General features: G+C 38.3%; 2 protein-coding genes across 2 annotated transcripts in view; one reads left to right on the top strand and one right to left on the bottom strand.

Annotated features, from left to right (window-relative positions):
- The window catches only part of Naa15-16 (N-alpha-acetyltransferase 15/16), a 219,883-nt gene that overhangs the window by 15,355 nt on the left and 191,659 nt on the right, over positions 1–12,869 (top strand). The gene's annotated exons all lie outside the window — the stretch shown is intronic.
- LOC148313201 (uncharacterized) overlaps positions 1,203–12,869 on the bottom strand; it is a 67,930-nt gene continuing 56,263 nt past the window's right edge. The window contains exon 2 of the mRNA XM_088266792.1: positions 1,203–5,369. Coding sequence (XP_088122918.1) covers positions 1,959–5,369 — 3,411 coding nt within the window. The 3' untranslated portion in view covers positions 1,203–1,958. The remainder of the gene's footprint in view (positions 5,370–12,869) is intronic.

Below are 12,869 nucleotides of genomic sequence, written 5' to 3' on the forward strand. Positions count from 1 at the left end.
TCTTATTTTACTTCTGTGAGATGTATGTTTCTACATTTCCATATTTCTACACGAGTTTTTTTTTCTTCAAATTTCTGGGATGGTAGAAATCTGCTAATCTCTAATCTCTATACCCCTCATTTGTGTTCTGTGACACAAATTTTTCTATTCAAATCATTTTCTGGTAAGCCTAAGAGGCTTGTGTTTGAAAATATGTAAGGTAGAGTGGTAATCAGCTCTAGACACTGAGATTCTGCAACAATTACCGAAGGACCACAACCTGACTCAGTAGATATTAAATGAGTTTATCTCATTTTTGTTGTTGCTTAAATACAATAGAATTTATCAACCAGTTGTATGTTGGGCGGTTTTTTCATCAACCCCGACCCTAATTAGTATATCAATTAGGGTCGTATACTAATCACAAGTAACCGCAAACACAACTCTGATCCGTACAATGTTTTTAGCGTTTCGTACTGTACCAAGAGTAAACAAATAGAACGCTTATAAGCGTCTCCCGCTCTCTACCAACAGTATGTTAAAGACGCTTTAAGCGTTTCCCACAAACAATGAGTTAAAATAGCTTTTCATATGTATCATATCCAAGATGACACTCTCTTTCCAGTTTCTGCTATCGTTATTCAATTCACAAAGTAAGTTTTTGAAAATATTTACAAAAGATACAATCAATTTCATAGCCCTATCTAAAAAATATAAAATAATTCATTTCAATAATTCTACTCCGTGAATACTGATAAACAACATTCCATTATGTTGGCTGTCAAAATTTATTAATGCACCCAATCTATAAACGACATAAATCTATTAAGTATTATATTATTTAAATATGTTTCTTTAATATCAGAAAGAAATATGGCAAACATATTGACCCTTGCCTCTTCGACTGCCATTTATAATGTATTATATCAATATGTTATAAAACTGTGATAACATCTCTTCATTTTTTTTTTATATTTTAGAATACACCAATCAAATTGACAATAAATGGCGTCGGTAGAATGGCAAATTGATTTGCATATAAATTTTTTACTGTAATTTTTATATATATTTTTAAAAACATTGATTTGGATTGTTGGGTAATATATCCAAAATTAAAAATGGAATTCTACCAACTGTCTCCAGTTACAATAAATAATGATTTGGATATCAAAAACATGCTGCATATCTAAAAATATATGTTTCAGTCTAACATAGTGTTTTTTTTTTTGCTGCAGTACAGACAATTCCGACAACCGAATTTTCCCTTTCTACCAACGATATGCAACTATTTTTACATTATTTTTTTTGCATAACATGTTGCACAGATTAATGTTATAATAAAGAAGAACAAACGCATGACAAATTTATTCTCTTGTTGCAAATTTTTTCACTTTAGGCAAGTATTTACATGTTGATGTAATTTTGTTTTTAATTACATTTGAATTTCTGGCAGTACATAAATCTAATTGCTAATAACAAATTTCTTTTAATTTATAGGAGTTTTATTAAACCTACGGATTTACATGATAATAATATATTTAAAAATCCTAACCTTGGCATTTCGTGGGTGATTCTAAATACATATCTCCGAAGCAAAAAAAAAAGATACATAATGTAATGAATATACCTATTTATTCTTAATTACTATTTAAGCATAGCGTTTACATCACATTGGCGCTTTTCCATCGTATTGTCCACTATACGTAGATAAATAATCTGACTAGTGCAATACAATCCTCACATTACGGCCGACATCAATTTTTCATCATTTAATCTAAGGCACTTAGTATTACATTAATAAATTCAGCATCTCGATAGTTAATTAAATATCACTTATTTGTACCAAGAATGTGTCTTTTTTAAATATATATATTTATTTATAGAAACACTTAATACTTTTCACCGTAGAATATTTTTGCACATTTCCGGCATATAGCGCAGTCTTATTGATCTAAATCACTGATTTTTAAATTTTTTTTTTAGCTAAGTGTAGAGATTTCTTCCGCAGTTCTGTACTTGTAGTTTTCTGGTCTTGCCGGTTGCGGAGTGAGGAAATATACATGGGCCCCTTCGCCCGGTAGCCTATAGGCAACCAGAGAACCCGGTCTTCCTTCGGCCACTTGTCTCTGGCTGTAGGGCACGTTCCCTTGCTGACCCGGTTGCTGGCCCAAGGATCTGAAGTAGTCCAGTTGGTCTCTCGCGAACTGGTGGCCTTCTCTGATCGGGACCTGTTCGGCTTTGATAACCTCGACGTTCTGAGATCTCTGCTTCTGATACAGCTGTTCCCTGATCTGCTTGAGCTGTTGTTCCGCTTCGTACTTGGCTTGTATTTGCGGATTCACAATGGGTATGAACTCACTTTCTGGGTTGACCAGAGGTCTGGGCTGTCGGTAGTTCACTTCCGTGTCTCCGGCTAGTGAAATAGGCTTCTGCTCATGTCTGAAGTTTCTTGATTCTTCGTCATTGGCGTACTGTATATTGATGGCATTGTTTATGGGCGTTTTTAACGTGCTCACTTCGATGGGCCTCAGGGGAGTCGTCACTCCCAGACCCTGTGTGTCTCTGTTGCCATTTTCGATCTTCTGACCGAAGATGGTGAAATAATTCTTCGTGATGTCGTCGAAAAGACTCTCTTCTTGTTTTGTGTAGTACGCGTGATTTACGGGATTCTTTGTTGTGGGTCCGTAATTATTTCTCTGCTTCTGAACTTTGATTATTGGCGTGGGTGTGAAAACTGGCGGCCTATTTGTCGCTCTTTCGACTGTCTGTTTTATAGAAACATCTTCGTAATCGTATACTTCCGGTTTCGCCGTCGAAAAATAATTTGAAGCCAGTGGATTTTCCGTCGTTACTCTGGGGCTCTCTGACAAGATTGTTCTTGGCGTGGTCGAATAATCAGTATCGTAATTAAAAGGCTTGCTGTAAGATATCATCGGTCTGAACGGTTCTGAGTCGTCCATTTTAGGAGCCCGGAAGGTATTTTGTTCTGGGTGAGGATTATTGTTTTGGTAATTGAATTGGTATACCGGTCTCGCTGTGGGTTTTGCTTTTTGTCTCGCTTCTCTGAATGGATTCGGCTGGTACAGCTTTACTTTCGGTCGAGTAGTCGTATAATAGTCTATAGTTTGTTGTATGCTCGCTATTTGGTCGTAAAATGATGACGGCCTCTGTGGCTGTTGTTGCTGGGGCTGCTGTTGAGGAAGATAACTGTTCTGTACTTTGGGACTCTGATTAATGCTGAAGTATTCTTGGGTGAGAGTTCTGGATCCTTGTCGCTGAGGAACATAAAAGAAAGGTGACGGGTCTCTGCTCGGAATAGGTCTGTAATCCAGGTTAGCGGACGGGACGAAGTTACCTTGATTGCCCGTGTTATAAAGGTAGTCATCTCTGACCAGCTGCCCGCTCTCTCCGACAGATTGGTAATAATTTCTGCCGTCGTAGTAAGTTTGCGGGGCGGGCGTAGTTTGACTTTGCTTGATTGGTTCTTCGTAAAAGTAGAAAGAGGCGACAGACTTCCCATTTTGCTTCGGACTGTAAAACTCGGGCTGGATACGCGTGTTGGGGGCGCTCTGCCTGGTGTACTGGATCTGCGATAAGATATCATCGTAATTGTTATTGTAATAAGCCCTCAGAGGTACTGCGGTGGATGTGACGTAGTTCTCGGACAGGTGCTGTACTCGCGAGCTCTCCGGGGGACCGTACACGAGGAACGGTTGCGGAGAGGGCGCTACAGAGTTGGTCTCCAGATAGTTGCTCTTGTCCGGGTAGTCGTACAGCCCGCCGGCCACAGGTTTCAGCGTGGTCTTCAAAGGCTTGTTTAAAATAGTTATCGCGGGTCGCTTCTTCTCCACTATCTTGATAGTCGTTGGCGGCCGAGTGACTGTCGGAGGCGAAGTTGAGTACACTTTTCTCGGAGGACTCGGTTTAGGAATGATAATAACTTTTTCAGGCTTTTTCTGGATGGGTCTCGACGTAATAGTAATCGTTTTTGTCGGCGGAATGGAAATGATTTCGATGCTGTTGTCCGGACTGTCGGGTAAGGCAGCTTCTGGCTTGGGAGCTGGCAGGTAGGTAGGCGCGGGACGCTGGGGAGGCTTGGGGCGTAATACCACTGTCGGAGGCGAGCTCGTTGGCGGATAGGCATGATCGGTCGGCCGACTGGAGGTAGACGGGGTCTCGGGCTCCAGGGGTCCGAAGAAGTCCGGGGGAGGAGGCAAAATGATTCCCGGCACTAGAGGACCGGGCGGGACGGCGCTCGTGTTGTCGGGGGTGTAGGAGAAGCTATAGGGCGGCGGGTAGTAGTTGGACGGGTCGTCTTCGTCGTACAGATCGGTTATGTTGCCCGGGAACGTCGGGCCGCTGCCGTTCCCCGGTAGGAATGGGAATGGAGCAAACGGGAACGGCGCTCCCCCGGGAGGAGCGTCTCCCGGATAGGCACCCGCGGGCGGATAGGGTGCGGCCGACGGGGGGTAAGGGAAGCCCGGAGGAGGTAGGCCTCCGTAGCCCTCTCCCGGCGGTAGGGCCGGAACGCTGCCATTAGGCGTGAGGAATACGAGCGGCCCGCCGTCCGAGAGGCGGACGGGAAAGGGCGGCGGCACGGCCGGCTTGGCGGGCAGCTTCACCTGCCGCGGAGGCGCTTGGTAGTCGTCCAGCGGCGGGTACGCCTCGCCGTCACTCCCGTGGCGCGGTCCGTGCTCGGGATACGACCCGCCTCTCAGAACCAACAGATGATCTTCCGACAGCCAGATTTCCGAATCCTTCAGTCCGCCTAGATTGCTAGCGTTGTCTTTATTCTCTGTCTCCGGGTTGGGATTGTAGCTTATGAGGCCGGGTCTCGCGGGGGTCTTTATAAACAGCTCCTTTTGGATCAGTCCGTACTTTCCTTCTTTCACTTGATCCGCTAGCGTTTTCTTGTCTTCGTCCACTTCGGGTTTTTGTTGGTTCTTCTTTTCTTTTCCGTTTCCGGCGCTGGACATGAGCATCCCGTCGTCCCACTGACCCTGGTTCCAGCCGACGCTCTGCCCCTCCGTCTTGACGACGACCCCCGCGAACTTCTCGTCGTAATTCTTGACGTCGTGCACCGGGTAGTTCTTGGGCTCCTTGTCGTACTTGGCGTCCTTGTCCTCGTGGTGTCTGGCGTCCTTGTTGACGAAGGCGAACGTGTTCTTGCCGTGGTCGGGCGTCCGGTGGCCGTCCTTGGTGGTGTTGTGCAGCTTGATGTGGCCGCCGGCCAGCCGCGCCAGGGTCCTGGTGACGGGCAGGCTGCGCTGGTCGCGCGCGCCCTTCACGAAGGACGACGGCGGCAGCACGTACGTCGGCACGAGCACGCTGCACTGGGCGCCGAGCGCGCACGCCACGAGCGCCAGCGCGATGCAGTTCAACATGGTTGCCTGGAAAAAATACGATACTGTTAGAAGGAAATTTTATACAAATTTGATTTTTTTTTATACATTTTTGTTTAGATTTCAGTTTTCATTTATATTTATTTAAAATATAAACAAAAAATCACAGATAGGCATAGCGCGTGAGTTACAATATATAAACATTTCAACTACTAAGCATATCAAATATCCTGAAATATCATTTCAATATATGTGCTTACAATTTACATACGTATTTATTCGATAAAATCAAATATTAAATAAAAAATACTATAGCTTAAATTTCAACATCTTTTAAGAAGCTATAAATGTTTTTCGTGAATATCTTAGTAACTTATTTTAGCTTATATTAACTTAGTAAGTAAGTATTTTATTTCTCGTTGTACGTTTAACTAACAATTAACCATCATTGAATTTGCAAATAAAAAATCAAAATAAACTCTATTTCGGTTATACCTTATTCGAACGGCCACCGGTAGTAAGTTTGACAGTTTAACCATCCTTGGATTTGCGAATAAAATATCAAAATAAACTCTATTTCGATAATACCTTATTCGAACGGCCACCGGTAGTAAGTTTGACGGTTTATTATTCCGCACACAGAGACGAAAGTGAATTTCTCTGAAGAAATGATCACGACTCGAGTATGGACATAGACGCAGCGAAATATAATTATTGTAATTCAACACTGTGCCTCGCTTTCAGCAGATCGTGGCCATTATTAATAGACAATTACCCACAATGACCGCAAATTTCACCAGTTTCAACCATTGCGTAGAAAATAGGAACAGACGGTTGATAAATTAATAACTAATAATCGACATGACGATGGGTACTGAATTCATCTTCCAACCGTATTACTTTAAAAAAAATCCTAACAAATATATCGCTCACTCCCTTCAACAACGTCATATATATAAAAAAAACTTGATTTAATAGATTTATATTATCCACTGACGCTTCGTGATGGAATTGCATTTTTAATTTATTATTAGATTAAAACCGATATTTTTAGCTTTTCCACTTTTTTATTTGACCAGCGACCGGGTTTCGTCGTTACCGACATCATCAGACCAGTCTGTGCCTCGCTTTCAGCAGATCGTGGCCATTATTAATAGACAATTACCCACAATGACCGCAAATTTCACCAGTTTCAACCATTGCGTAGAAAATAGGAACAGACGGTTGATAAATTAATAACTAATAATCGACATGACGATGGGTACTGAATTCATCTTCCAACCGTATTACTTTAAAAAAAATCCTAACAAATATATCGCTCACTCCCTTCAACAACGTCATATATATAAAAAAAACTTGATTTAATAGATTTATATTATCCACTGACGCTTCGTGATGGAATTGCATTTTTAATTTATTATTAGATTAAAACCGATATTTTTAGCTTTTCCACTTTTTTATTTGACCAGCGACCGGGTTTCGTCGTTACCGACATCATCAGACCAGTCTGATGATGTCGGTAACGACGAAACCCGGTCGCTGGTCAAATAAAAAAGTGGAAAAGCTAAAAATATCGGTTTTAATCTAATAATAAATTAAAACTTGATTTTTCAGGAGATCGTTTTTAAAGTTTAAAAATATAGTAAAATGTATTAAAAACAAATATCAAGCCACTTATTGAACTTTTTACTGAGCAACAGATCTTTTTAGGTAAAACCTGAATGTTTTTTCTCCATTTGAAAAATATTTAGTATATTTAAAAATATAATTAAACAATACCCTTTTTTCAAAATGCAAAAACAACACTTTCTGTCCTGTAGTGGGTAAATATCAAGTTAAAAATATGCCTCTTTTGCTGGGATATAGTACATTTTCTGGGCATTCCGCAAACACAACTGAAAATTGTCGATTTTTTATATATGACGTTCTTGAAAGGAGTAACCGATATAAGTAATGTTAGTATTTAGTATATAACCACTCACCGAGATTTTTGTCTACCGGTTTCGAGACGTACCCGTCTCTTCGTCAGGATAATCATTACACCAGCATGCAAAGGATACTACACGTCACTACTATAGCACTATTCACGCACTCACAACTATACAAAATGCTGGTGTAGTAATTGTCCTGACGAAGAGAAGGGTACATCATTTTTTGGAAAGGTAGCGATAAGTATGCTTATTTATGTTTACAAATATATGAAGAAACAAGTAAACACGAAGAACCCGTCCGTGCACCAATTGGATTTTGTAAACAATAAAATGTATGACTATTTGTCCGCCTCCGTAGTGTAATGGTCAGCACGCTCGGCTACCGTTCTGGAAGTCCCGGGTTCGATTCCCAGGGGGGGTCAAATAAATATAAGTGATTTTTTCACTCTAATATTTATTTAATAATACCCTGGACTGGTACCTGAAGCGGAGGGCTGATCACCTTTCCTTCATATGTAAACGATCAAGATAACACTGCGTTTATATGAAGCAGTGCCCTATGCACCATTGGGGTGCAGATAAGGGTTTTATTTTTATTTTGTTTATTGTTCATGGCGCCGCTGGGGCGCCTAACGAGTGGAATTAATATTTTATGTGGCGCTGTAGCGGCGCCTCTCGAGTGATAATATAAGTTTAGAATATGATGAATTATTGTTATGTAATATTGTTATTGAAAATACGTTTAAACCGTTTCAGTAAATAAAATCGTTTTAATTGCAAAATGAGTTTATAACATGTTTTCTTCTCGATAAAAACAAAATTTTCAACATAGATCGTATTGTAATTTACACCATAATTAGCTGTACATTGTATAAGAGAGTGATATGTAATTTTAAAGATTTCATGCCTCGTCAATTAATCCATCAATTAATTATCAATTTTAGTTACATTTTAGTTCTCGATCAGTTATAAACTCAGACATGAAATAAAACTGAGGCAATATTAATTAACATTAATCCAATTAATACCGGCATTAATGGGTTTGTATAGAACCTCGATTGCACGAACTTTGCGCAATACAGGAAGTTAGGTTTTTTTTCTAACACTTTTACGCCCGCGACGCGTTTTATCAAGGTTTTATTGCTATCTGTTTATCGTGACCTAACTTGACAAGCCAGGTACTCGTATGCAACCCGGGCGCCTTAGGCGTTGCTGCTTTTCTCCTTTTCCCTACTTCTGATTCCTTCTCTATTTCCTATTATTTGTACTTCCGTCACTCTCACCATCTATTTCACCCCCAAATATGGCGGTTTAAGGTGAAGCTAATTTTCTGTAATGTCGCCTAATTGGGGATTCTCACTATGCCCATGGTTGCCAGGTTGCAATTTTGAATATACATGTTGGTTAGTGCATATGCACGTTATTTTTGTTTACAATTCATCATAGCGGGTCAAGGTGAGGGGACTTTTCTGTAATGTCGCCTTGTTGGCAATTCTCACTATATTCATGGTTGCCAGGTTGCAACTTTAAAATTACGTGTTGGTTAGTGCGTATGCAAACTACTTTGGTGACAATTAATCATGGCGGGTAATGTCGCCAAGTTGCCAATTCTCACTATGCCCATGGTTGCCAGGTTGCAATTTTGAAAATACGCGTTGGTTAGTGCGTATGCACGTTATTTTTGTTTATAATTCATCACGGCGCCTTAAGGTGAGGCCGATTTTCTGTAATATGTCTCACTATGTCCATGGTTGCCAGGTTGCAATTTTGAAAATACCTGTTGATTAGTGCGTATGCACGTTCAGGCATCGATTTAAAAGTAATGTGGATGGTTGAGGTCTGAAAGTGTGTAAGTGAAATTTGGACATATATATTTTATTTTTAAATTTTATCTAGTATTCGCAATTATTTGGGCGAATCCGCTGTCACTATAATTAATCGGCGCTCTGTGATGTATCAATTAATTATCTCCACTTTCACCGTTGATTGCGTTATTGCATTAAGAGCTATAATACGCATGCCGTTTGTGAAGAATGATTGAAATTGGGTGATTAGTTTGGTTTACAATGCATGCGCGAAAAACGAAATCCAATCAATTTCGCGCAACACTCTTGCGCAATACGTTATATTGTTATTGAGCTCGATTCAGCCGTCTTCCGGCATGTGTGACTTTGGTCCATACCGAATTTAGGAACATGACGAATCGAATATCAGTTTTTCGCGAACTAAGCATCCATTTTAACCCTTTACAACTAAACTGTATTTGTAGATACATAGTAACTAAACATTCGTCGGGCGGACTACGCAATTAAAAACGTGAAAATTATCAAATGTATTTATTAGAAATAGTAACTGGTTTCATGACACTTAAGTTTGGTTTTATTTTTTGACATCTCATCATAGATGAAGAAGAATATGGAAGTCTGGGCATTTACGGGGCTGACGACCGTCATAGGCTGGTTTAAGTTATCACTTTACACACGTGTAACATTCACCGATTCTACCCAGTATTGACAACCGCACTACTCAAATTCTTGGAAGTTCTATATATATTAACCAATTTTGAAACATTGTTCTTGAATCACTAGAACTTCACTAGAGACATCTATTGGTGAGATGAAAAGAAGCTTTTTATTGAGCAGAAACTCTCATTAGTATGTGAGGTCCGAATCCTGGATTATAATCTCACACATGAGAAACGCCATGTTCCTGAATCACTAGAACAATGTTTCTGAATTCCTTAATTGTTTCAATGTTCTTTTCATCTCACCAATAGATGTCTCTAGTGAAGTTCTAGTGATTCAAGAACAATGTTTCAAAATCCCTCCTTTGAGGGTCCACGATTCAACTCCGTATAAGTACTTACCAGACATGAAACCCAACCATTCTCTGCCGATGTTTCAGTTTGATAATTCGATTATTTTCGAATCGATTGTCTGTTTCTACGAGACATTGTCCATATTCTTTATACGTATAAATCTTTCTCGCCTCTCTTTGCATCGCCATTAATTTGGCTTTTCGCGACATCAAAAGATAGCTATCGAATGAAATGACTGCATGAATGAATAAAAAGATTGGCGACTTTGTTCCGGATGAAATTTATATTGCAAATTTGTCAATATTATATAAGAGACTTTATTTCACATCTACAGTAAGGTTACAAAGTAATACTGCTAAGAATAACTATAGTTAAACCAGAAAAAAAGTAATCAAAAAGACAATTTGCTTCTTACAGTAATGAATATTTACGGATACGAATACACAAGTGATTTGAAAATAATAAATTGATTCGGTAGTCACTCTGATACCTATTTTAAATATAAATATTTTATTTGGTAAATACGGTAGTTTATAATGATGGGGAATGCATTGAAACACGTGTCACGATAGAATTTTTATAAAATTGTGATATTTATCAAGTAAAATTTTAATTAAAAAAATCTGATATCTCAAAAAATATGATAAGTATGAAATTCATGGTTATTTATATGGCTTAAAACCTGTTATAGGCTGGTTTAAGTGATCACTTTACATACATGATATATTCACCATATTCCACCCATGATTGACAACGACACTAATTGAATTTGTCGGAACTCATTAATCTCATGACACTGTACATGTGAGTTCACCAGAGCCATCTAAGAACGTGTAAAAACATGATTTTTTTAAGCTTGTGATTTGACTAGATTATTTTATTCACAAAATTTTCTGTCTAAATAACTTTTCACAAATGTTGTTCGATGTTGGAGTATTTACTCAAAATGTTGTAAGTGTAGTAAACCCAGCATTGTGAACGAAAAAATGAACTCTTAATATTTTGAATCATTGTATGATTCATTAGCAGCTGATGAAAATCCGATGCAATATTCTGCAGCCAAGGTTTACGGCTGAACGGCTATTGAAAATGCAGTCAATGTTTTCTCTTTTGAAACGCCCATAATTCACGACCAACGTACAACATAATATACGGCAAAAACCTGTAATTACCATAAAACTATAATTCGTTCTAGATTTTGATCTTGTGAACGGTCATTATTCTTTATTTATTATATTTGTACAGTTAAAAACGCCACATTGGGTGTCTTTCGCTCGTTTCCGCTCTCATATTCGATCTGTGAATGAAAATAAGATACAAAACTAAACTTTGCAAGGTTTTTTTTTTTTTTTTTAAATTAATAACACTGATTACTATGGCTATGGATTGGTAAAAATTTAGAGTACCTGTATTTTACTTGGAAATAGGAGCAGAAGACCGAGAAAAACTCGTCATAATAAAGTATTTTTGTCCGCCTCCATGGTGTCATGGTTAGCGTGTTTACCTACTGTGCCAGAGGTCCCGAGTTCGATTCCCAGGGGGGGGGGTGAAAATAAAAATATTAGTGATTTTTTCACAATAATATTTGTCAAATATTACCCTGGACTGCTCCCTGAAGCGCAGGAGCGATCACCTTGCCTTCACGTAAGTAAAGATCAAGATAACACAGCGTCGATATGATTCAGTGCCCTATGCACCATTGGGTGCGGATAAGGGTTAGAAGAAAAAAAATACTTGAAAGTGAGCAGGTCAGAAGTCGAAATAATAGTCGGGTGTGTATGAGGAGATCAAATTGGATATTTTTTTTTAAAAATGTTGTTTTTAAATAAATATTTTAATGACTTTTTTAGAGGGTTTATTAATCTCGCAAATTTAGACAATAGACTTTTGTAGAAACAAAACGTAAGTTTGCGGTTTTGTGTAGACTTTCTCATGTTGAATTATTTTTACGATTGTAAAATTTGAACTAATTATTTCTCCGATATTGTGTGCATTTTTTGCGAATCATCGATCACTTTCTTTTCACCGCAACAAATAACAAACTAATAAGTTTTTCGATTTTTGACCTAATTTTTTATCAAAATTTTTCCCTCGTAAAGGAGCAATTTCAATAGGTATTTAAATACGATTTTCAAAAGTGTATGGGAATATTGTAATAAAACATGGAATTCTGAATGTCAGATTCCCATATATTTTTCTACCTTATTGCATACTTGCATTTGACATCGCGAAATGTACTGTTTTTTTGTTGTTGTCTTAAATCTATATAGGTATGTATGGCTATATTACCATTCGGATTTTAATGCCTTTCACATTTTTATCTATGGATATATATTTTTATATGTAACACGAAGACAATAAATTTAATTCAAACTGGTCAGTAATAATATCACTAGATAAATCAATCATAAATACATATCGACACGTTCGACGAATAATGTCGGATGTACAAAAGCTGATTTAATTTTTATTTTTCTTTGGCCTCTCTCTGCACCTAAATGGTATATTGGGCAATGCACGGGATCGTCCTGCATTATATTGTACTATAATATTTTAGAACTCATAGAAAAACACGTAGGTACTTGTGATTTCCAATTATGAAGTATTATACGAACAACTACTTTTCGTTTTTCATTTAAATTTAACTTGTAAAAGAAAAACACTTGTTTTTTTTACCACTTGAATTTATTTTATTATGACGACTATTTTCGGAAGCTATGCTTCTATCTTCTTTTAAATTTAACTTGGTAAATATCAATATATCTCAAAATCTATCGTGACACGTGTTTCGATTCATGC

Source organism: Brachycentrus maculatus, unplaced genomic scaffold (assembly GCF_059751285.1).
Source record: "Brachycentrus maculatus isolate JH-2025_06_01 unplaced genomic scaffold, ASM5975128v1 h1tg000017l, whole genome shotgun sequence".
In the NCBI taxonomy this organism is placed as follows: domain Eukaryota; kingdom Metazoa; phylum Arthropoda; class Insecta; order Trichoptera; family Brachycentridae; genus Brachycentrus; species Brachycentrus maculatus.